Here is a 26,744-nt window from a genome sequence, read left to right as displayed (position 1 = left end):
GTATGGATAATGCTCTAACCAGCCCCTGCACGTTATCAGTATGGATTCTAGCCATGTGTGAGAAGGAAGTTTGTATGTTTTGAAAGTTAACATTTTTTCAGATCAGTAATTTATTTTTAGTAACACTTACCCCTCTATCACTCTTCCACCCCCACTAAGAGCCAGTGTTTGAGCCTGGGATTGATTCAGTCTCTAAAAAGTGATAACGTTTTCTGATTGAGGTGTTTATTTACAGTGCCAGGATAGAGTGGAGAGTGTCACAATGTAAATAATGCCAAAATCAATTAAGGGAGGTTTAAAAGACTGGAGCAAGCAAAGAAAAAGCAATGTTTAGATGGACAAACAGTCAAGTAATAGCTATAAGTGTGAGAGTTTGAAAAACTATACTACAAACAAGTGGTAAATGACAAATAGGAGATAAGTATTATTGGAAATACATTTTAATGTAAGAAAATGTTAACTTCCCTTTTCTATAACTTTGTGTTATGTCTAGCAAAACACAAATCTAGTCATAAATGCAGTATTCTGATTTCTCCAGAATGTAGTGTTAGTTTGGTTTTCTTTGTAACAAAACGATCAGCAGGATAAATTTTGAAATGATACTAAATTTGAGTTATCTGACTAAACTTTAAGAAATAAACAGATAATACAAAATGAAAACTTATTTATCCACAAAGATAAAACAATGTGTGTACTCATTGTACACTGAAATATCATTTTTCATTGAATTCATAAATTACTTAATTGGTTTGATTTCTTTATGTCTTCAAATTAACCAGCTTAATTAACATCTGTTATGATACACATTAAATGTAACAGCTCTTATTTAAAAATTAATGATTTACCTAAAGCAGTAACATTATCTGTATGACTGGTTTTACTCATTAACTTTGAGAAGAAATGCAGCTAGAATGAAATGAATTCCTGAATTTTTTAAAAAATATGTAAATTTAGAAAAAAAAGGGAGGAAATGCATGGTATAATGGCATAACACAAAGCAGCCTATGCAGTTATTGTTTTATTTCTGTTTTGTGTGACGTACTGTTGAAGCCTCCCATCAGTATTTCAAGTTTTTATTACTTATATTTTATTGTGAACCTGTTTAATAAGTGAATTTTTATTTTTTTGTTTTCTGTAATGGTTAGAAATACCAGAAACCTCCTTTCCAAGATGACAGCTATTTAGACCTCTTAAAAAAACACAAGAAATCCTTCAACAATTGTCAGCTGTGGGCACTAAAACAACTGTATGAATGGCGAGATAAGATATCCAGAACAGAAGATGAAAGCACTGGGTTTGTATTTAAATGAACTTGCTTTAATGTATTTATTCTTAGACATTCTTAAACATTATTATTGACTTTAAGATTGAAATCTAATTTTATAAGTGTTATGATCTGTATTTAACTACATTTAGCCAACAGTAATGTAGACTTTTGAAGCTAATATTTTGTCCATAGTAATGTGTTTAAAGTGTGTTAGGAAACAATTAATGTAAATGTAATTAGACTATCTTCATCAGATTAATTCTGTATGAAAAAAAAACTAGTAAATGTTTCTATGAACATTTACTATATAACAAGGAATTTATTGTGGCATGTTTCAAATATGTTTCAGTTTTGTAGGCCTAAAAGTAAATTCATTGAAAAAAAATATGGAGGTATATTCTGTCGAGTCAAACACCCCAAGTTTGCATAAACCATTTGTATATTTATTTCTCATTATGATATTTTACCTGAAAGTGACATTGACATATTTGCTTTGAATGATAGTTGAAACTAATGTCTGAAACTACTGTTACAAATATTTCTTCTGTTTGTGTGGAAGGAAAAGTATCAGCATTTTGGAGATAACCGGAACCAAAATATTTTGTCTCATTTCATTATTAGTGTGAACGTCCTGAATATCCAATTACTTAAGTTGTGTTATTAAAGTGTAAGACAAAAATACAGGCAGATATTTTTCATTAATTTTCAGTTTCAATAAGGAGATACATGCAATATTGAAGTTAATAAAATTATGAATGGAAGTTTCGTCTTGATGTTGTGTTCTCTGAAATCTTATAAAAATTTAGTTATTTAAGTTTGTTGGTAAGCTGTAAAGTCTTACATTCAGTAATCATTATCTGAATAGATGGTTTACTGGTTTTTGCATGCTTGCTTTATTTTGAATGCTGTAAACAAAATCTGTTCCACATAAGGAGTTCTAGATGAGGTAATAAGTATCTATGTTGAATTTAAGTATGGGACTAATGAATCAAGTAATAATAAAAATATATAAAATCATGATGATCACTTAATTTTCAAGAGCATATCCCTTGTTTCTTGGCCCAGCATGGGCCAGGTGGATAAGGCACTCGACTCATAATCTGAGGGTCACAGGTGAACTATATGTTAGCATTATAATTGTTTAAAAGTTTAAAAAAGTATTATTACTTTTAGATAATAAAATAAATGTATCATTTACAAAGTGAATTTAAAAGAAAATGTTTAATAGTAGTATTGGATATTAACATCTTTTTTAATGTGATATGTGTGTATGTGTGTCTATATATATTACATATATATGACGATAATAATTCTCCATACTGTGTATTTTTTTTGTTCAAGAAAAATGATGACAATTATCAAGTGAAAATATATGATACTTACATTAAAGATTACTGTATTACAAAGTTTCATAATTGTTTTTATCAGATATGTTGCTCTTTAAGTTTATATTTTTAATTCAAAATATTTAAATGCACATTACTAAATAATGAATTCACACAAAAAAGACAGTTATTAAAACAGTTATTAAATAGTTTTACTCTAATTTTTAAAACATGTTCAATTAATTTTTTCCATGTAAATGTATTTAATTGATAAGAACAAATTTTAATCCAACTTCCATATATTTAGTTGATGTATAAGAAAGACTGTAATATTAGATAAAATATGGGGAAAATGGATACTGTCTCTCTCTCTCTTTTTTTATAGTATGACATTTTTGTTCATTTATATTAAAATTCAGGCTTTCCTCTTAATGTAGTACTTTCTGAGAATTTCCTTATTTCAAATGTTTAGTAGACATGAAGGTTTTGAGATTTTTGACTCGACTTTTCAGGAGAGCTGTTTATAAGATTCAACTTCTTAATGTTGAGCTAAGGTTTTAGCAATTCCTATTTTTGGATATAATTTCGACTTTGTGTGTTTTTCATTGTGTTCCTTAATTTAGTTTTAGTTTACTTGCATGCACTAGCCTAGTTGTAGAGAACTTGCTAATGTTTCACAACACACACAGGTGCATGTGCACACATTTTTGTCTAGATACGTTCTGTCATGTTTACAGTCTGTATATGTCATTTTCTGTAGTTTATGTTTTACTTTGCTTTTGCTAAAGGTTACTTGTACAAATAACGTTTTTAATTACATAAAAGCTTATTTTAATATGTAGTTCTAAAATTGTATTTTGTTTTATTTAAGTCAAGGGGTCATTTTCTGTAATCTGTTAACTATTGAAAGAATTGTTGTATTTTATCACTATTATGTTATTTTAATTTTATGAGGTGCTTCTGTGGAGGTTTCTTTTGGCATGTGTTTTAGTTGCATAGAAAGAGATCTCTTACTAAGTTTTAATGGTAATTAAATTTTAATTGTAATGCTAATGTTTAAGTTTTTATCACTTTATAGAGCTTGTTTAATAATATGCTGAGTTTTTGATATGACAAATTACATTTCTTTATTTAAGGGTATTTTTTGTTTTAAAATATTGTTGTTGAATATATTGTTGTGTGTTTTTTGAAGCAATTATTCTTTGCTTATTAGTTATGTTAAAGGGTATGTTACCACTTACTGTCATTCTTCAAAGGCTTGTTTTGTACTTCATCTAATATTATTATTTACTGTTGTGAGAGAGAGAGAGAGTATTTTCTAATATTTCTTGTTTCAACTTTTGGGTTTACTTTGAATGTGGAAGTTTACTTATGGGGAGAACAAGCACAAATTAGATTAATAATAAGGAGCTTCTTAAGGTTAACTTTATTATTCTCTCTTGCTGGTTGCTTCTGTTTTATTTGTGTTTGTGTTATTTGTAAATAAAGATTATTCTAGAAAATCTTCACTGATTTAACTTTTTGTCCTTAAAACTATTAGAGAACAGATAGATTTTGGAACTTGGGTTTCTTTTGAGTATCCAATTAACAGATTCTGATCAATTATTCTGAGAGAAATTTTCTAGCTGGAAACTACAACATGAGTGTGGGGAGGCCATAGTCCTCAATTTTATATGACGTACTTATGGATTATAATGAGAAATATATTATTTTTAACACTCCTATAAAAAGATTTTTATACACATTATGTTGATAAATATTTAGTTTAATACCAAAAAGAAATAGTAATTATAGTTAATTTTTTATAATCAAAAGCTAATATACAGTTTATGTATGAAGTTGAGAAGTAAAATTACCTCTTTAGGTGAAAACATAATCCACAGTTAAGATCAGGTAAGAAGTTTACAGAAAAAAGTAAAAATGTTTGTTTTTGCATTCAAAACTAAGTCTGTTCCTTACAGAGAAGTGTGTATAAAACCAGAATCTATAGAATACTTAGACTGCTGAAATAATGAGGTAATTCAAAATATTTAAAAATCATTTAAAATCAGTTGGCATTAACAGAGGTTTTAAATTACATATTATTAATTATTATTTTAGAATTGAAGTAAATTCAATTACAAACCAAAATTGATTGATTCTAGATATACAAGTTTTGCTATTACTTATTATTCTAATATTTCTGATGAAGTAACAAATGTTTTGATTAATGCTGAAAACAGTTTCTGAGTGCCTTTTAAACAATGTAATTGAGTTGAGATCATTTTAATGAAGGAACCAACTTGAAGAAACATGGTTTTATGAAATTTTGTGTTCATGTAAAAAATCACTTGTTTGACAAACTAAACATTCTTTGACTGTATGTGAAATGGAACTCCAAACATGCTTGGTTATCAGGAATATATTAAATCAGCTGTTGCTCAACGTATATTAAAACATATGTTCTGTGGGATCAAGGAGAAATGATAAAACAATATTTATTGACAATGAAATATTAGGTAGTTAGATGTAATGACAGTTTGTTAAATAATAACTAAATATGTGAGTTACATCTAATATACTCTCTTTTCGTTTTAATAAAAAAAAATGAGAGGTCTCAAATTAGTGACAATGTGAGTTATAAAATTAATAGATACAATACTTTAAGATTTGATAGCAGTTTTGGTGAACATTTGGATTAATATAAGCATGCTCACTGTTCTTTTTATATTTGCAGTTTTAAAAATCAATGTTTCCTTATGTATTGTTTTCCTGTTAGAATGCTCATGTACGCTAAAAATTTGTAAAATCTTTTTCAACATACCTACTTTTCTATTTTATGTGTGATACTAGAAAAAGTCGTTTTTTCATTGAATAATGTGTTTAATTTCCTATGTAATTAAAAAAAATTCATTTTATCTGTGTATATTTATAAGTTTGTTCTTTGTGTAGACCTGTTACAAATTACACTAAACACGAGACTGATGAATGAGTGCAAGCTATATTACAAAACAAAATTCTTGTACAGTACTTACCTCTTCTCACAAGATTAGCTATTCTTGTTCATTTCTGCTCTCTGGTTGAAAACTTTTTCTTTACACGTGCCACAAGCCTTCTGCTCCTCTTGTTGGAATTGCAAGATGCCAACATATCTTTTATGTAAATCATCCTGCATCACCTCTTCACTGATCAGAGCTTGTGACTTTCTCTACATTCTTCATCTACCTAACCGTCACTTTTCGTTTATCAGTATTTGAGTTTGATGATGCTCTTTTGTTTGTTTATTGCTGTGTGTTCAACTTTGTTTTCCTCACAAGGGGTTTAATTTTTGCCTTGATTTATTCAATCAAATATTTATATTTGTATTTATCACTTTATTTCTGCACTTGACTTTTGTGAAATCTTTTTGTGTCGTGAAGTTTGAAGTTCACCTTCATACTGGGGTTACACCTGCAACTTGCATTTTTTTAGGGCCTCAGGTGCACTTGACCTGACAATGACTCTATGTGCCATTATACATTAGAAGATTGAACATTAGATGTGGTCAACCTTTATTCCCAAATATTGCCAAGGCTCTTATGAAAACTTTGCTGGTTGACAAGAAGTTTGATCATCTTTCTCCACCTCCAGAGTTTGTCAGTCATTACAGTTCCCAACCTGAGAAGTCTCCTAGGCCTAATTTAATTCAGTCCTTCTGGATTTTGTATCTCAGGTTTGTGATTTTTTTATCCCTGTCACCTATTTCTTATTTATCTCATCCTTCCTTCTTACATAAACATATTCCCAGCTTTTGGTTTGTCTTTCCTCTTCTGATGATCAAGTTTTTACTGGTCCATTGACCTCTCAGTTGCACGAGAAAATTAGCATGTTGTGCCCTTCAAGTCATCTGATTCTTTTACTCTTTCCTATTATAGAGCTATTTATCCATTTTTAAATCAGCAGTTAATAGGTTTATGTTACCTGTTTAGGGTTGGGGAACAAAGAAAAGTTTCATTTCTTATACAGTACTTACCTCTTCTCACAAGATTAGCTATTACTCATTTGTTGCTGCCCTGTGTAAGCAAACTGTTTTTCTACTCATGCCATAAACCTTCTGCTCCCTCCACCCAAATAGGTAGGCATATTTTATGCATGCCGAATATCTTTGCTTATTTTTTACCTTTACCAACATTTCATGGTATTCTATTTCCATACACCTCCTAACTGAGGCTCTCCACAGAACTCATTTGGGAGTTTCTGGAGTTACCCTTGTCTCTCTCTCTTCCACTTTAGCCAGTATATCATCTTAGGCTCTAGCATTAAATACATTACTTCTTTGGTGCTGGGACCTTATAAGTTGTTATGCTGTGTAAGCTTGGGTGTGTTTACCCTCGACTTTTCTTAGGGAATACATATGGCTCTATTTCTGAGGATTTGATATAGTTCTAAATATTATATTTATTAAGCCTCAGCTGACATTGTTCCAGCAATATTCCATCCATTTGTTTACCAGAATCTCGTGTCTCCAATTACCATTTTCTTCTTTTTGTGTTTTTCCCTCATCCCTGAGATCTCGTGACTAACCAGCATCTGTCAGAAGTGATTCAGAAATTGCTGTTGCAATGTACAGTCATATCTGTTCCCCAAAGTTTATGAGGTTTCTATTCCTGCTTTTGTTCTGTAAAAACTGAAGATTAACAGCCTTTAATTAATTTATTTTGCTTCAACCATTTCATATCACTATCCAAGTTTGTCATGGAGTATTTTCTCACCTTGATATCTACATATACCAATATCTCCTTATTTTCAGTTTGTTCACTTCACGATAGTTTAACAATTTTAGGCCCTTTACTTCATACATGCCTTTGTATCTCATGTATTTTGTTTAATTTTTCAGGCTTTTGCATGTCATATCCATGCTTTGGGATTGGAATTTCATTATTTTGCTTATTCCGAACAGCAGTTATCCACTTGTACTTGCCAGCTACTTCTGTGACAGCTCAGGTGCACTGGTTAGTCAAATCGAAAAAGTTCTTCATCAGACCAGCTCAGTATCTTGTTCATTTGGTGGACTTTTTTGACACAACTGTGAGGTGAGCACTGCCTTTTCCTTCACAACTTTTGGTTCACCACATCCTCTCAGTTCAGTCACTTACTGTTTATAAGGTGATGTTGCTGTTGGGAATGTTTTTTTTTATGGCATCAGTGGTCCCTCTCTTTCATTTCCATATGAATTCTCTTTAGTAGGCACTTCACCAATGATGAAACTATGATATAGATCTTCTTTTCACCCACCCCCCCTTCCTTCTTCCCTGAGAGACAATCTATATTGGTGGGTGAACAAAGCCCTATATCAGCAGGTGTGCCTCTTCTTTCCCCAAATATAAATCTTTTCATGGACACATTCCTTAAAGGATGGGGAATATCGGTCAATTATCAGAAAGCTTCAGGCTGGTGGCCTGCAGATGAAACCACTTTAAATATCACTATTCTCAAATCTGTTCATATGTCAGGTGTTAATCATTTCCTTCTCACCAGATATTGTCTAGGGATAGTTCTTTAGGACAATTTTATGATGATAGCACTTATCACCCAAAAAGGGAGCACCCAGTCCAGAGATCTGTGTATCTAGATGTTAGACCTTGTATACTGAAGCTGCACACATCACATTCACCTTACTGCATGTCATGTGCCAGGTGTTTTTAGCCTGATTGTTGAATGTTTCTCATGGCCTGACATGCTATATCTTGTGGAGTTGGCATTAGATCTCCTTGTTTTCAAGTGTCTTGCCATCAATAGGGTTATTCCCACATGTATGCCTTGCTACGGACCTCCTTACCTAGTTGCCTCTTTTGGTCACCTGTATCTAATCCTCATGCTCTAGCAGTTAGTGCCTTCAGCTTGAATTGGTTATGCAAGTACCTTTGTGTACCTGACCATCTGATTACTTGATCAGGTGATTTCTCTTGTTCACTTCTTGCAAACCCTCTGGATTTATCCTCATTGTCCAGATCAGCCCTGGGTTCCAAGGTGTGACTGCTCCTCTTTTCTTTGCCTCTTGTCCAGTTTTCCCTTCTTTGTCATCCTCAATCACAAGTCCTACATCACAACCTTCAACTTCTATGTCTGCATGTCTTTATCCAATCCTTGGTGAAAAAGTCTGGTTTCACACATCAAGTTACTTATCATCTGGTTCCACCTTCCATGGAGGTGTATCAGTGTGAATGGAAAATATTCTACAGTTAGTCTACTACCATGATGTTTCTTGCTGACAAGCCTACCATGGGTTGTGTGGCAGAAATTTTATTCTGGGTTTTTAGACTCATTGCTGCAACCTTTGTCGCATACCTTTCATTTTTCTGATAAGTTTTCTACTTCACTTTGTTCTAACCATGCTTGTGCATTCCTTCCAGATATATCACCTTACCAAGCACCTTACCCTTCTGGAATGGAACATTGATGTAGTTCAATATTCCTTTACTTTACATCTGTCTGAATTACTTTCCTCCTGTTTCATAGTTCATTTTTTCCTTAAAACATAATCCCTTTTTCTCTTAGCCTTTGGACATCAAAGGTCATATTTGTTTGTTATTGACATTTTATATATCCTTTATTACTGTACCTATATTTTTTATTTCTTGGCAGCTTGAGAGGGTTGTTTCTTCTGTGTGTGTTTTCTCATAGTAAAGCCACATCAGGCTATCTTCTGAGCCTACCGAGGGGAATCAAACCCTTGTTGTTAGTGGTGTAAATCTGGAGACGTACCGTTGTACTAGCAAGGGGCTTAAAGATTAACTGAAGTGATAACAGGTGTCTCTGTGAGTCACACATCTGTGTGTGTTTGTGTTTTCTTATAGCAAAACTATATCAGGCTATCTGCTGAGCCCACCGAGGAGAATCGAACCCCTGTTTGAAGCATTGTAAATCTGTAGACTTACCGCTGTACTAGCGGGGAGCATTGTTTCTTCTGTTCTCCTATTCCAATCTTTACCCTCAATCAGATTTGGGTAGGTTTCTCTGTCCAGTAAGGGCTTTTCATTCTTGTATAGCCTGTGCTGCTACCTTCTGGGATACATGCTCCCAACTCTTTATCCCCTGGCATTCCTCCTCTCTTCATGATCTTTCATTTCCTTCCCCTTACCAAATGGGTCTGCCTTTTGGTTACATTGGTCTGTTTATCCCTACCTTCTTCCTCCTTGATTTGTTCCAGTTGTTTTCCCATCATATCTAACACCTCATCTTTTCCATGTTTTTCATTTTTGTTGACCAGTGAATGAGATTCTGCAATACGACGTATGGACCATTCCAGATAAATTCATCTCTCACTATCTCCATTATATTGCAGTTTACTTTTCTTCTGTTTCACCTACCACATTTGGTCATTATTAAGACTTCAGTGTTACTCTAACTGGTATGTTTTTATTCATACTTTCTTTCAGGGCCTTTACCTGCATTTTATCAGGTATTTTTTAATTCTAAATCCAAATTGTACAGCCATGTTGAATTATGCTTTATCTTCCCAGGCATTGCACACTTAGCATAGAGATGAGGTATTCAACATAGTCATTTGAAGCTAAATAACCTCATGATATTTTTCTTCATAAATATGCCCCTCTTGGACTACCACCAGTTGACTGCATGGGATAAAACAGAACAGGGATTGCTGCCCATCTCTGCCATTCCTTGGTATGGTATGCTTTTCGAAATAGGGTTTCATGTTCACCCATTACACTGACTCCAGTGATGATGTTCCTCTGGACTCTTTTCTTCAAATGGAGTATGAGAGTCCTTGTCACTTTCTAGTTCCAAGTTGCTTGCATGGAGTTCCACACAATAGACATTCAGTTAAAAAGTAAGGTGGTGGTGTTCTGCAGGTGTGGATGACATAATACCCTCCAGTTTGTGATAATCTATACAATGGAGTGCAGTGTCAGAATGCAGTTCACCTCTTTTATTGGGAGCTCTCATCATGCCCTCACTTGGATATTGGTACCCTGTAACGGGTTTTGACCAATCAACATACGTCCTCACACAGATTTTGGGTTGTCTAATTTCATCACTCGCTTTTCTCTGTCTGTGTTGTGAGTCATAGCAGTGGTACATGGGATTGCTCTAATTCTGTCTTTTGCCATCTCTTTTGAAGGGATGTTATTGCCATTTGGATCATCCTGGCCTGTTTCATGGTTGGAGGAGATAGTTGCATGAGATGAACGTCCAGATGAGAAGCCAAATGTCAAGTTCTTGGATCAACACCTTAGAGCTAATCCTTGTGTCATATTTGGGTTTCAGAGTAGTTCTCAATCCTCTGGATGCTAGTATCCAATGAAGAGGTTTTGGATGTAGCTGATTTGCTGAGTATGGTCTGCCACACCCTAGCCACTACACCCATGGATACATCTTTGTTTGCCCACTCATTGTGGGATAGAGCTACATTATCCTTCTCTGGTTATGATTTCTTTCCTACCACATTCTCTTCCACTTGGATGTGCTTCTTTTATTTTCTGCCCTTAAATCTTACACATTTCACACATTGCTGGCATTGTGGTGCAATTCCCCTCTTCTGATCTGAATCTCTCATTTTCAGGGGTAGCTTATGGACACTTTCATAGGTACTTCTGTAATTCTCTCACACTGGTCCCTCCATCTTCTCAATTTTTGGTTCTAGCTATTCTTGTAAGAAGGGGTAAGTATTGTATTGGAAGTTATAATATTTCTGTACTGAAAAAATGTTGGTAGGTACTTGCCTCAGCTTACACTTCATACCCTTGTTTCTCAGGTACTGACATCTTCTATCGAACTACAAAATGATAGTTTGGTAGAAGAGTATAGAGTGCATCACATACATCACACGAACATATGATGCTCCTATTGGTGAAGAGGTGATGCATGATAATTTGCATGAGAGAAAATGCTGGAATCTTGCAATTCCAATACAAGGCTAGTAGAAAGCTTGTGGTATGAGAAGGGAGCAGAGGTAAGTATGTATTGAGAATACATTTTCAATACAGGAAAAGTATAACTGTGTTCAGTGACTTTCTCCTTCCACGTAAAACTTTTGAAGTAATTAATTTTAATTAGGCCTTTATATCTGGTAGTTTTTTTCAGTATAAGTCTTAAGAAAAGCTGTTCTGTATTTTAATCATTTTATGTTATTGTAAAAATATGTGAAACTTATCAGAGAAAAAACTTTAACGTATGAATCTGGCATAATCATAGTCGTCAGTGGTTCTAAAATAAATTGACTGATATATTGAAGTAATTATAACCTGTAATCTTCTAGTCAAATTATTTTTAAATTTATTTAACTGTTTACACATTGCTTTCTCAGGTGATATTATAGGTCATCAAGCTAGGCAATGTGAAATAGTTAAAACGTTTTTTTAAAATTAACTATAATATTCCAATCTACATTTTTGTTAACACTTTTGAGTGAATAGTAATGATTTCATTTTTTACCCCTAGTTATGTCCTTCCTAACCATATGCTACTTCAAATTGCAGAAGTACTACCAAGGTATGTATATAGTCTTGTAATTTTAACATTTTAACAAAGTAGGTATTGGCATGGTATGAATTGTATTTTAGTTAATGACCCTATTGTCTATGAAAATATAGATAATGACCCAATTGTCTATGAAAATATAGAAACAAAATGAGATAATGAGAATTTAGGAAGATTTAATTTTCCATATGAATATGAAATGTAGTTTCAAAAATACTTATTTACTTTTAAAATGTTATTTTTTAACTAACTTGTATAGAAATAATACAAGATCCTTTTAATAGTTTTCTTTAGGTTTTTTATGTGATAGAGTCTAAAGTGAGACGTAGTTGCAAAGACTTGAAGACATTATTATTCTTGGTTATACTTATATTGAACCACAAACTATCTTACTGAAATATAATTTCATTGTGATGTGAACACTTTCTACAAGCGAGCAAAGCATGATTATATTATACTTGTTATAAGAAATTAATGTTAGGTTTATTGTATTTTGAAACTGTACATTCAATATTTAATCCATTAGTAATTTTCAAGAATTAGAAGTGTGTGTAATAATAATACTTAAACCATATCATTTATTTCATTACTAGGCCCAAATGCTTCTTACATGTAAGTCATCACACAACCCTCCTCTAATAAGAGTGTGACACACTCACTTGACACGTATGACTCCCTGTATTCAATTCTACAGAACCATCACTTTTCATTTGATGGTGCTGTTGTAAAGATAGTTTTTCTTTGTGCTCTTTTGCCGTTCATCTGTTTTTATTTCATACAAAGTCGAGATATCTACTTTTTTTCCTACTTCACTTTACCTGTTTTAAGTGACAACTTCCCTCTTTGCCATTTCAAGTTTTTTTGTTCTTGTTTTTTGTGGGAAAGGACCACCAAAGTTTTATTTCCACTTTGAAAATGTTTTCATTTTGAGCACAGTTATGTAGGCTTCAGATGCCAGTATTCAGTGAAGGAATTGTCAACTTTAATACATTATGAGAGGACCATTATCAGAACTTTAGTTTGGTGTTCCACACATGTTGGTGTGCTGAATTTGGACAGATTACCTGTTATACTTTTATAGTTTTTTAAATATTTTGATATTAACATTTGTTGTTATTTGATTCCTGTAATATACATTTACTTAAGATTTCTACCTACCTGTTGTAAGGTTAGGAATTTTTTAGTTAACATTTAGTGATGTAGTCTTACAGTGTTAGTTTGTGCTTACTTTGTCTTTGTAATTTTTGGCTTATTTATCATTCATCTTTTTGGTAAATCAAAATTTAGGTTATATATATATTTTTTCTTCAACAAATGCTATCTATGTTTTTTTTCAACCTACACTTAATTTTGCCATATAATGACTTTTTTATAATTGATTTGATTTTTTTACTTCTTACAATTAATTCTGCTTTTAGGGACTCCAGAATATGAGGTCTCCCTAATTTTCAGCAGTTTGATGAGGAAGGTAACCAATAGTGTACAACACCTGTTTTGACAATTTTCCTCCACCTCATTATGAATTAGCCTTTTCAAGTATCTACTACAGAGTCTGCTAGGCCTACCTCAACCCTTTTTATGTTTTCTTCTTCCTATTCCAATCATTTTATTTAGTTGAGATTGAGATTTTTTTTCGTCTCTCTTTTGAGACGTGGTCCTGGAATTCTTTGCCCTTCATGGACTTTGGTTGATATTGCCTTAGCTTACCATCAGGCATATTGTTTTTTGTTTTCTTTCTTCTCTACACTTTGCATATCTGTTAATTCTATTCATTTCTCCCTACTCCAGTTTTCAAGCCTTTGTCTTCCCCTGTCACCACCCCTAATAGTATTAACCAATATACACCTCATTTCTGATCTGTTCTATTTATTGCTTGTGGGATATTTTCTTCCTTCTTGTAGGTATTTGCTGTTTTTGGTTTTTTTTTCCCTACAAAAATGGCTTCTTTACTTTTGGTATCTTCTGGAGTAAAAAACCCTTGTATCAAATTCATTTCCATTCCTCCTCTTATTGGGACTTATTGACAGCTCTTTTCTTCCATTTGTCCATTTTATTTTTAATTTATTTACCAGTCCTGTATTTGAGCATTAGTTGTGTATTATCCTTACAAAGTTCTGTGATTTATCTATCTACCTTATTTTCTTCATGGCTTTTTTCTTTCCCCCTGTTTTTTTTGTTTTTTTTTTATGTTACTACACCATGGTTTTTTTTCTCCAGGACTGGGGAAGTTCATGGTCAGTGTTTTGTAATCTTATGCCCCATTCCTATTTTTCATCCCTTCTTGTGTGGTCTTAAATTTGTTCACAATGGAGTTGAGTACTAGTTTCATACATTACCCTTAGAGCTTGTCATGTCTTTGTCCATGATTCTTCGTATGCTTGCCTTGACCATTGATGAGTTCAGACATGATTAAGACCAACTTATACATTTATTTTTTTATCCCATTTGTCATCTTCTGTGGTTGATTTCATTCCTCCTTGTTACTCTGTGTCAGGTCTCATCCTTGTTGCACGGTGAAAGTACTTATTGCATTGAGCATGGGACTACACCTTGTACTTTTATTTCATTATCTGTATCATGTGGCTCTTTCATCTTCATCAGGGTATTGTCTTCCACCTGTCATTGTCATTCACCCTTCAATGAGACTAAGATGCATTTTTGAATACATACCTTTTCTTTTTCCAGGAGTGTATCCCTTTGTTTTTTCTTTATGAATCCCATTCTTTGGATAGTGGGGGGTCTGTCCAGGTATACTTAAACTAGTCACTGCTGGATGGGGTATTTCAAAAGATGGCTTGTAGATTTTTTTCCCTTGCAATATATTTGTTTCATTAATATGTCCATTCCAGACCATACTCACCCCTAAACTTTGTGGGTAAAGCAAAAGGGTATAGTTGCCTGTCCTTGCCACACCTTAGCTTGAATAAGTGAGATATGGCCTGCTTTTCAAAATGGGTTTTTGTGGTAAGGCCTTCCCATAACACTTTTCCAGTTCCAAGCTGCTAGAGTGGTGGACCATGGAGGCTTTCTCCTGAATGTGATAATGATACAATATACATATAACAATAAAACCATTCAGCTTGGAATAGGTTGATGGTATGGATGATGAAATGTCCTCCAATCTGTAACTGTAGAGTAAGCCATCAAATTTACAGTTCACCCCTTTGACTGGGACTCCTCATTCTACCCCCTCATGAATGTTGGTTCCTAGAAACTTTCTCTTGGATTCAGATCTGAACCAATCAACATAAGTCCTCGTGTACTACAAGTGTCTCTAGTCCCTCACTCACTTGTATTCTTGTTCCTCCATCCATGTTGTGGGTCATGATGGATGTGCTTGCAGGTAAATATGGTTCATCCTTTTATGTTATCCCTCAATGATTTTATTATACTGAGGATGTTGTTGTGCTAGGGATGGTTCCTGTTGCATTGGTTTTGAAGGATAGAGACATTTTTACAGTACTATTCATCTTGATGTCAGGTTCCTGGATCAGTCAATCAAACTTTCACATTAATATTATATGCCCTTGTTCATATACCAGGGTGTATAAGATACCCTCTGGTCTTCCAAACTTTAAGGTGAAAATGATATGATTCTCCTCCCTACCCCTACCATTTGGCTGGGTTTTGGAATGTAGTTGACTTGCCACCAGCATGATCCTTCTTCCAGTTCCCACATGGAGGTTAGTTTCTAGTGATAGGTTTTACATTGTAGTTCACTTGCCAGTTGTATGATCCTCATTCTACACCTGCATGAATGTTGGTTTCTGTCAGCTTGGGTTTTGTATACAGTTGATTTGCTATGTACAATCTATTGTGTCCTAATCACTCTACTCTTAGGGGCACATCTTTTTTACCCTAACCCATGATAATACAGTCTATGAGAATGAGATTCTGATATATTGGATAGGGACAGATCCCTCTCCAACCATTGTTCTCTTCCATTTGGTTGCTCTTTTCGTTTTCCATCTATGTCTGCATTGCATCTTTCCACATTGGATTAATGTTACACCTGGTACAGAAGTGGTCTCCAGTATATGATCCTCTTATATGAGGATCTCTTTATTTTTAGGTGTTCTTTGAATGCTATTGAAAGAAGATTCTTTCATTCACTTGCATTGGTCCCCACCTCCTATTCAGTGTGGATTCTGGCTATTTATATGAGTGGATGTAATGTACCGTATCAGAAGTAATGGTTTTCCTTTACTTAAAATGTAGTTCCAACATTTTTTTTGCCAAAAGTTGTAGTTTTGTAGAATCAAACAGAGGGAGTTGCATGTGTCAGGAGAGTGTGGTGCATGATTATCTGCGTGCAAGATGCATTTGAACCAGTTTATTGTAAGGTGTGGAAGCTCAAGGCTTGTGGCCTGCAAAAAACAATTTTACATGTAGATGACAGCACAAAATGAGAGTAGCTGTTTATGTGAGTGAAAGTAAGTACACACTGGGAATTCGTTTTCAGTACAGGAATATTACTTCAGAATAAGATTGAATTAAATTAATATAATTAAGTATTGAGAGTAAAGTTATAACACTGCAATATCCTTAATTATGAACCAATGAGGATGGAGAAATTTGCAAGTTACATATTGCCAATGGCTTTTATATGTAGGTGTAAAAAACTAATGCATGCAAGACTAATGCTTAGACAGGCAAAGCCAATGTCAAAGAATAGTTATGTTGTCATTTTACTGTATTAATTTGTTTTTAAGTTTCTAATCAGCATGTCAGGTAGGAAAATTATCTGTTTGCAGAGAACAACAAGGTATTCTTGATAGGAAAGTTATCTGTTTACAGAGAACAACAGAGAACAACAAGGTATTCTTGATAGGAAAGTTATCTGTTTACAGAACAACAAGGCATTCTTGATAGGAAAGTTATCTGTTTACAGAGAACAACAAGGTATTCTTGATAGGAAAGTTATCTGTTTACAGAGAACAACAAGGTATTCTTGCTTGCTGTAATCCTATTCCTCCTATGGTGCGACAACATCTAAATGAACTTCACATGATCATTATGAAAGCAAGAGATCAACCAGTGGTGAAGGTAAGTTGTTGATATATCTTATGAAGTAGAATTTACAATAGTCACTAGAAATAAACGTACCTAAACATTAAAGGTTATTTTTTTGTTGTTATTTTCTGATAATTTACATCTAAACCTGAGGAGTTTTTTTGTAAGATAAAAACTTTTAACCTTATCATGATGAACATCCCGTACTTTGCATACCAGGAGGTTTTAGTGACTTACAATCAGAATTTATTTTATCTACTTTTTATGTTATACCAATCAGTATAGCATAAAATCATTGCTAGTAATCTATATTTTAATAGTATAGAGGTTTTCATTTTGTAAGACAATATTTGAAAAAAAAATAGAATTTCCCCCTAATTTGACATGTGACATATTTTCTGTAGACATCTTCTTCTTTTTATTTTATCCATTACCCCTCCAGTAAGCCTGAAGTAACCCTATTCACCATAAAATCATTCTTACTCAGACACCATAATTTTTATATCCTTCAACTTTATTTGGCGAGAAAGCTATCACATAGAAAACCAGACCCTCCTTGCTGTACCTACCTATCACATCCTGTGTTTCAGGATGTGTTAATAGTTATCTCTTGTGTTTAATTTCATATTGTCTATAAAAAGTAGAAAGTCGTTTTCATTTATAAAATAATGCACTATATTATGTTGTTTTCTAAGTGGAAAGTTGTCAGTTTTGCTATTAGTAGTAACTTCATTCCCATGGAAAAGATAAGTAGTTTAGATTAATTGTAACAGCTCTTTTGTATAGTTAGAAAGCCAGAAAAAGTTTTAGAGTAACGAGGGATTATCTGTTGTGTTTTTTTTTTGTTATTAATCTGTGTTCTTTGGTGCATTATTTAAGTATATTTTGTAATGTATTACTGCCATCAGTACAAAAAAATAGACTTAAGTGTCCTTGACAATCAACAGTAGGAAAAAGAGATGATTGGGTTAATAATTTATTTCATGTTTATTCTTTATTATAAAAGTAACTAAAATGTACAAATAAGGATTTCTTAAAGTTCGTTTAGATTAGATAAAATAAATAGTAATATAATAAAAATATTTCACCATGCATGCACATTAGCAGCTTATAGTAGCTGAGGGATAATGTAATGTGTGTGCTCTGAGTGATTTACAACTTCTAATGGTGTGGATAGTAATTAGACATTGTTAAATGGGGAATAAAACTTAATTATAAATAGATGTAAACTGTTACTTAGGAAAAACAAATGTAGTGTCGTGTTACAAATTGAAGTTGTTCTAGGAAAAAAGGAAAGAAATGGGTAATTTAGATTTATTGAAGATAAAATACAGTTATATCTCTAAAACATAGTGTTATTATAAACAGTATAGCAAAATATCAGTTATATCTCTAAAACTTAGTGTTATTATAAACAGTATAGCAAAATATCAGTTACGTCTCTAAAACATAGTGTTATTATAAACAATATAGCAAAATACAGTTATATCTCTAAAACATAGTGTTATTATAAACAGTATAGCAAAATATCAGTTACATCTCTAAAACTTAGTGTTATTATAAACAGTATAGCAAAATATCAGTTATATCTCTAAAACTTAGTGTTATTATAAACAGTATAGCAAAATATCAGTTATGTCTCTAAAACTTAGTGTTATTATAAACAGTATAGCAAAATATCAGTTATATCTCTAAAACTTAGTGTTATTATAAACAGTATAGCAAAATATCAGTTATGTTTCTAAAACTTAGTGTTATTATAAACAGTATAGCAAAATACTGTTATATCTAAAACTTAGTGTTATTATAAACAGTATAGCAAAATATCAGTTATATCTCTAAAACTTAGTGTTATTATAAACAGTATAGCAAAATATCAGTTATATCTCTAAAACTTAGTGTTATTATAAACAGTATAGCAAAATATCAGTTATATCTAAAATTTAGTGTTATTATAAATAGTATAGCAATATATTAGTTATCTCTCTAAAACATAGTGTTATTATAAACAGTATAGCAAAATATCAGTTATGTCTCTAAAACTTAGTGTTATTATAAACAGTATAACAAAATATCAGTTACGTCTCTAAAACATAGTGTTATTATAAACAATATAGCAAAATACAGTTATATCTCTAAAACATAGTGTTATTATAAACAATATAGCAAAATACTGTTATATCTAAAACTTAGTGTTATTATAAACAGTATAGCAAAATATCAGTTATATCTCTAAAACTTAGTGTTATTATAAACAGTATAGCAAAATATCAGTTATATCTAAAATTTAGTGTTATTATAAATAGTATAGCAATATATTAGTTATATCTCTAAAACATAGTGTTATTATAAACAGTATAGCAAAATATCAGTTTTTTCTCTAAAACATAGTGTTATTACAAACAATATAGCAAAATACAGTTATATCTCTAAAACTTAGTGTTATTATAAACACTATAGCAAAATACAGTTATATCTCTAAAACTTAGTGTTATTATAAACAGTATAGCAATATATCAGTTAATGTGTTCATGCTGCATGCATTTCTTATTTTCTGCACTGTTCTGGACAATGGATTTCAACATATACTGAAGAGTAGTGTGTAAGAGTTTTAGTTTTATGATCATCAGATTTGTCTAATTTTATCATGTCTTGATATTATAGAACCTTATATTAAAGACAGAAGTGAGGAATTGCAAATGTTAAATGGAATAATTTTAATGGAAAATGAAATAGACCCAGAAAGTTTACTTATTATGACAAAAGAAAAGAACTCCATGTGGAACACGTGGCACAAAGTATAACAAAATATTATTGCTGTATTTTGTTTCTTTATTGTCAAGTAATGTATAAATTCATATGCTATGAATTAGTTAATTTGTTAATTTAATACACAGCAACAATGGATAGTAGCTATGTGGGCTTCGTATCTGTGAAGGCTAATAAAGTGTACAGACTTGATGAGAAGCCATCATATCTGAGCAACATAGCTGTGCGTATTAAGTAAGAGCAAAAAACCCACTAAGTTATCCAAATGAAACATAAAATAGAAATTTTTGAAAAAAATTATGAAACTTTGCAGCTTTATCACTTTTATGATTTTCATTATGCAGACATATGTGTTTATGATAAATGCTCATGCATTAGCTACTGTTCCTTTTTTGACATTTGCTGTTAATTTCTATTATTTTTATAAATTAAATTTCAGAAACATTGATGAGTAAGATACAGTGGGATATAATAGAATTGCAAAATAATTTTGTTTTGATCTTAATAGCAAAGATAGTTCCTGGACATGTTTTCAGGAAGTTGTTGGAAACAAAAATTATATTCAGATGCACAGTTTTGAAGTTATTGATTCAAAAATTTCTCATCCATGCTGTTTAAAACCTCTGTAACCAAAGGTAATTTAGATCTTTTATTAATTTCAGATACGTGACTCATTATGACACTGTAAAATCATGAGTTGGTCAAATTTATTATGCTGTTAATCCCAAATTGTTTTAAATCATAAGAACAGCATGTGGAGTTAGAGTGCTTCTGCAGCACCACCAACCAACTCCAAGAACTTACTGCTGAAGTATTCATACTGGGACAACAGCCTTCATGTTACATGATACTTTGCATAGACCTAAACTTGTTTCACATGCATGAAAATGATTCCAACCCAATAGATCTTCTTCACAGAAGCTCTGATAGAAGAGACAAGCAGTGATCCTTTTCAAAATCATATGCAACAGTTGATGATGGATCACAGCTTTAGGTTAGACACAGCACAACAATATTTTGCAAAGAACAGTGGATTCCTTCAAAGTTTTCCACTCTGCACTAGAATTTAAAACTCCTATCTTCACTGTCTAACCAAGGTGTAACTGAAAAGCATCTTACCATTATGGTTAGAAATATACATGAAATAAAGTCTCTTGGTGTTACATTGTACCAACTTAGCTCAGATTGAATATCTGATAAATTCATTACTGAACTGCTGAATTTATGGCACTGCACAAACTGTATTGTCAACTTTCCATTTGATACAGTAGCATCTAATATTGTTCATGTTACTGCATCACATGATAATCCAAAAGTACATTAGCTTGGCACTCTCATGCATATGCTGTCAAGATTATTTTGGTGAATTTATCCTCCCTTGTTCAATGGCATACAAATTGAAGTTTCCAAATTACCAGAAGCTAGACTCTTTTTTTGGTTTTGCAAGAACTTTGAACTGCTACCACATGGTAGTGATTAGCCACTTTCACTATTCAACCCAGCTACATTTAGCAGAGATTTATGCAGTTTGGTTGAAGATATCAGAACCACATTTTCAAAGTCATTCAGACTGAATTCAAACTACAAAGAAATAATTATTAGGAGTTTAGTGAGCTATGTACAATGTTCTAGGACAAGAAATTGATGGACAAACACTTGCATTCAAACAACCAGGTGCACTTTATGAGGCTGGATAGAGAGCAAAGCCACTATATTTTCTTGAAACCTGCATGTTTGAGTAGCAACTTCAACAAATGTATCATGGCACAATCACCACTAGAGACCAAATCTCAAAGACCAGGAATTTTATAACTTTGCCACCATATCTACAGCCCCAGGTGGATGACCTGCAGTTTTGCTGCTGATGCTTCTTGACATGATTTGAAGCTGTACTACTACCTGCTGATGTATGAGGCTGTGAACCTAGTGGTTTCAAGGAGAACAGAAGAGCAATTCCTGATATCTCTAAAGAATTTGTGGTACTGATGGCAGAGATAGTATCTCTTGCACTCTTCACCAACAAAGTTCCAATTAGAAATACAACATGCTCTTGCCAGTAGCCTTTAGGCACTTAAGGTAGAAATGGAATAACTTATATCAAAAGCGTGCTTTAGAATAGGATCTTGCATGCCCAAGTTTCAAAATCCTATCACACTGTCAACAACCCTTGCCGATTTGGTTGGGCCTGACACCTGGTACACATTTCATGTCCTACACCTCAACCATGTGTTTTTAATAGAAAATATTGAAGATTTGTCCCAATTTTTGCCATATCAAGCATCAGAAACCAACCTTCAGGCTCTCATCATCAACAGTTGTGCTGAATGGGAAGTGAAATACAGCTCAGATTTTTTAGTGTCAGCCAAGAGTTAAGAACATTGTGCTCCAAGTGGTTGAACATAACTGAAAGTAAAAGCCATGTCTGTGCAGGCAGATATTAAGTTTTATTTCATTAAAAAGCGATTTATAATGATTCACTTAGTTTCAAAAATGTTATTGTTAATTTACCTCTTTATTTTGAATAATATACTTCATGTAAGAGTTTCAGTTCTTTCAGTTTTGGGTATTATTTTATATGATGCACATAATTTTCACAATTCAAAACATTCAGTTTCTTAGTGTGCCACGTAGATGATGTCAAAACATTCAGTTTCTTAGCGTGCCACATAGATGATGTCAAAACATTCAGTTTCTTAGCGTGCCACGTAGATGATGTCAAAACATTCAGTTTCTTAGCGTGCCACGTAGATGATGTCAAAACATTCAGTTTCTTAGCGTGCCACGTAGATGATGTCAAAACATTCAGTTTCTTAGTGTGCCACGTAGATGATGTCAAAACATTCAGTTTCTTAGTGTGCCACGTAGATGATGTCAAAACATTCAGTTTCTTAGCGTGCCACGTAGATGATGTCAAAACATTCAGTTTCTTAGCGTGCCACGTAGATGATGTCAAACATTCAGTTTCTTAGTGTGCCACGTAGATGATGTCAAAACATTCAGTTTCTTAGTGTGCCACGTAGATGATGTCAAAACATTCAGTTTCTTAGTGTGCCATGTAGATGATGTCAAAACTTTCACAAAATCTGCAGTTACTTTTTTTTATTATTATTACTTAAAACATGGAACAAGTTTACACTAGAAGCAGAAGAAACCCAGACACTTCGGAAAATCATAAGGTAGGTGATATACCCTAGTGTGAATGAAGTAAGATCTACCAGAATGAATTTCTCTCCTCCAGTTGAGATCCCTCATCTTACCATGATATGGATGTCAGTTCTCAGACAGTTGGTTTTGGATTCAAGTTGGACCAGCTAACACAAGTCCTTGAGCATGTCTTGGTATGGAGCCCTCAACCTACTGTGGACATGATATACTAGTTGGTATGGCCTACCCCTAGTACATCTCTACTGACAAACAGGCTTGGGACTCTAGTATAGCAAAGAGCTATACTGGCTGGAAAGTACTCTTGTTAGCTGCAATACCACCAGCATATCATTTGTTGGTTGTGGCTCATAAGTTCTGTTAGTGCATGAAACTGAACCAGGAACCAGAAGTCCATTTGTTTTTGCATTTGAGTGAACCATTATATAAGCACTCTTCTACCTAATATCACTCAGATGTTGGGTTCTCTAGTGGCTGGTATTGTTTGAGAGTTTGTGCACATGTACAAACTTAGTCATAGATAGATTGAGCAGAACATTTTATCTTTTTGTCTCATAGGCTTGAGGTAAACACTGTAGGGGCCCTCCTTCTTCTGTGGAATGGAAGATAAATATCCAGTGCTGCCTGGTTTTGGACTGGAGTTGACCCACTGAGTAAGATCTAGTGCATCCTAGCCATTCTATGCCATGGGATACATCCATTAGGTTTTCCCAAACATTTCTCATCTTTGGTTAGGAACCCTCCCTCCTACCATTATCTGGATGTTGGTTCCTGGGTATTTGATTTTGGTGTTGAACTTGACTAACCAACATATATGTAGTATTGAATGTGCTAGAACTATTTCCTTCCAAATTCTTTGACAAGTACTTTCTCGTTAGGAAAGAATACGCCTGGTTATAGATGTGGTGTGGTCTCACGTGTGTGTGTTCCTCCTTCAAGAGAAGTCACACTGCATGGACCTTATTCATGTACTGTCCAAAAAGTGCTTATGTAGTTAACATTTGCACCTATTCTTACACCTCTTCAATCTGGGATTCTAGCTATTGTTGTTGGAGGATGCAAAATGCTTAAAATACTTTTTTTTTTTTTAACATTGTTGTTGATGTGATTTTGGGTCTTTTCACATATTAATTTTTAGTGTTTTGTTTATATTTCTTGTCATTACTCACTTGTTATTAATCTCAACATAGTGGTGTCCCAGAATCAGGTTACAAAGTCTGATAAATATACACAATCCTTTGGCAAAATGTTTGTTTACCCTGTAATATCTCAAGCCTTGAGAACTGATGCAAAGAATAATAAATATTTAAAAAAAAATAAGTATTTCAATTTTGTATTTTAAACATAACTTATACATAATTAACTAAAATATAATAGTAAGACCAAAATACAATTTGAACTATATCTCACCCTAAGTATTATAGTTAATCAAATAGCCAACAATACTGCAGTTAGGTACTCTGTAATGACAAGTGCATGCCAATTTCAAAATCTGTTGTATATTTTGTAGCCTCTTTGAAATATTGTGTGGGATAATAATATTTTTTTTCTGTATTAAAGCCAGAACATGTTGAGGTGCTCCTAAAGTCTCCTGATGAGAAACATATTGATACTAATAATGTCCTATACTGCCCACATGACATGCTACTTCACCTTGAAGAAGATCATACACCTGCCTTGTTTGGTGAGTAGATACAGTACATTAATATTTAAAATGCTGTTTACACTGAAAGATGTACAGAATCCTCATTCAGCTTGAATCAAAAGAATATTTTTCACTTGTTAGAGTTAAATCTGATGGTGTATAACATAAACACAATGTTCAGTTTCATCCGTGTGTTGAAATAAATGCACAGTTTTTGAAAATCAACTCTCAGCTTTGTATAAAAGTTTATAATCGTTTTTGCAAGAAAAACAAACTTTTTGAAATTACTGACTTAAGTAGCTGTTAACATATATCAGATAAACAGTTGTACCAGAGTTCATTATATTGATGTTACATAAAAATGTATCTTCCTAGATCATCTTCAGGTTAAGGTTGAAACATTGTTCTCTCCTTATCAGTAAAAGTGTTAATACCCATACCAGCAATTCTGAGATGCATTTTTATTTCAAGTGGGTTTCTCGTCATCAAGAATGATATCGTATAACTTTTTTCTTTTTCAAGATGACTTAGGAACAGAAGATGGGTCACTTAATACATATCTTATAGATGATGAGGCACCAGAAAATAGGTGTTTCAAATCACCATCTAAATTTTCTCCAGCAACTAGAAAACATACAACTTCTATTACATTGTTTAATTGGGTTTCAGAGGTAAGATTAAGTTGCATTATGCCATTTGTAAAAAAATGAAACAAAAATGTTCTTTAAATGTATGATTAACACTCCTACGAAAAGTGGGGCCTAATAGGCCCCAGAGCAACTTGAAAGGTTATTAATATTAGGCTAATAATTTTGTATTTAAATGAAATTGCCATTTAAATCCATTAATGAATGGATTAACGAAATTCCCACTGTCCCTATCTACTATCTAGCGAAACCACAGCCAGGGGAACGGGCTTGGAGAAATCAGGACTAGAAACGTCTTTTCGTAGGAGTGTTAAAAATTTGTGGTGTTGTGAATGATAGAAAATATATTACAATTACACAGACATTTGTTTTAATTATTATTATTTTTAATTAAGCTTCTTCAGGATACACATATAGTCAAAACAGAGCATATATTATATATCATCTTCTCTGTGACTTTCTGTAAAATCTTGTTGAACTACTTGTTGGAGTACTTAAACATTAGTCCTTTTTGTGTAGATTTATTAATTGTACTTTAATCAGAAAATTTCTGCTATATCACACTACAAGCTGAAATACTCTTCAACTAATGGGGAAAGTAATAATTTAAAATAAAATTTGTAACAAAGTTTAATCATAGACAACATTTGCAGTTGGCTTTCCATCTACCAACAGTTAAAGATTTCGAGGTCATCTCATTCTTGAGAACCCTACGTCTCACTGATCTTGAGGAAAACAGGGGTTTTTGAGAAAGAATCCAGCAACTTTCATTCATTAACCTTGGGTTCCTTAAGAATATTCAACATTGTATAAAGTGTCAACTTGCAAATATTGTTTGAAATTTACTCTAGGCAGGGAAATAATCAACCAACATGGTTTACAAAATAGAAACAGGGTTAATTTTATTCATTTTTTATGAGTAATTCATAATAAGTTTATTAAATGTTTCTTATCAGTTACTTTGAATTAACAGGAAGCTTGTGCTTTAAGCTTATTTAATTTAAAGAAATTATTTTACATAAAAGAAAGTTTGATATGGTGGTTAAACAACATCAACCATATATTTATATCACATAAAGATTGATATGGTGGTTCAACATCATCAACCATGTATTTATATCACGTGTAAAGTACAGTGGATGCAAAATTTTTTATTCTTATCTTAGGCCTGACATTAGTTAGTCTTTGTTAAGTATGGCCTATATTTGATGAAGAAATAAATTAACACTGTATAACTTATGAATGTTTTTTGCTTTAGTTTAGTCAGGAATAAACTTTATTGTACCTAATACTATCAATAAATAAACTTAACATTATTGTATTATCTAATGTTAGATCTTTTTAAAATGGCTGATAAACTTTGAATGTGTTGTTGTACATACATCTACTAAAGTATATATGTATGTGTTTTGTTTAAATTTAATAAAATGAAGTGCTTGCTTATGTGCATGTAACTA

General features: G+C 32.8%; 1 protein-coding gene across 2 annotated transcripts in view; it reads left to right on the top strand.

Annotated features, from left to right (window-relative positions):
• LOC143251914 (exosome complex component 10-like) overlaps positions 1 to 26,744 on the top strand; it is a 46,307-nt gene that overhangs the window by 3,184 nt on the left and 16,379 nt on the right. For both annotated transcript variants that reach the window (XM_076503276.1, XM_076503277.1), the window contains exons 4-8: positions 1,146 to 1,294; positions 12,013 to 12,063; positions 16,986 to 17,097; positions 24,556 to 24,679; positions 25,163 to 25,311. In XM_076503276.1, the coding sequence (XP_076359391.1) occupies positions 1,146 to 1,294; positions 12,013 to 12,063; positions 16,986 to 17,097; positions 24,556 to 24,679; positions 25,163 to 25,311 (585 nt within the window). The remainder of the gene's footprint in view (positions 1 to 1,145; positions 1,295 to 12,012; positions 12,064 to 16,985; positions 17,098 to 24,555; positions 24,680 to 25,162; positions 25,312 to 26,744) is intronic.

Source organism: Tachypleus tridentatus, chromosome 6, assembly GCF_004210375.1.
Source record: "Tachypleus tridentatus isolate NWPU-2018 chromosome 6, ASM421037v1, whole genome shotgun sequence".
NCBI classification, from domain to species: domain Eukaryota; kingdom Metazoa; phylum Arthropoda; class Merostomata; order Xiphosura; family Limulidae; genus Tachypleus; species Tachypleus tridentatus.
Note: the sequence above shows the minus strand (reverse complement) of the source record. Positions and strands in the feature narration are given on the sequence as shown.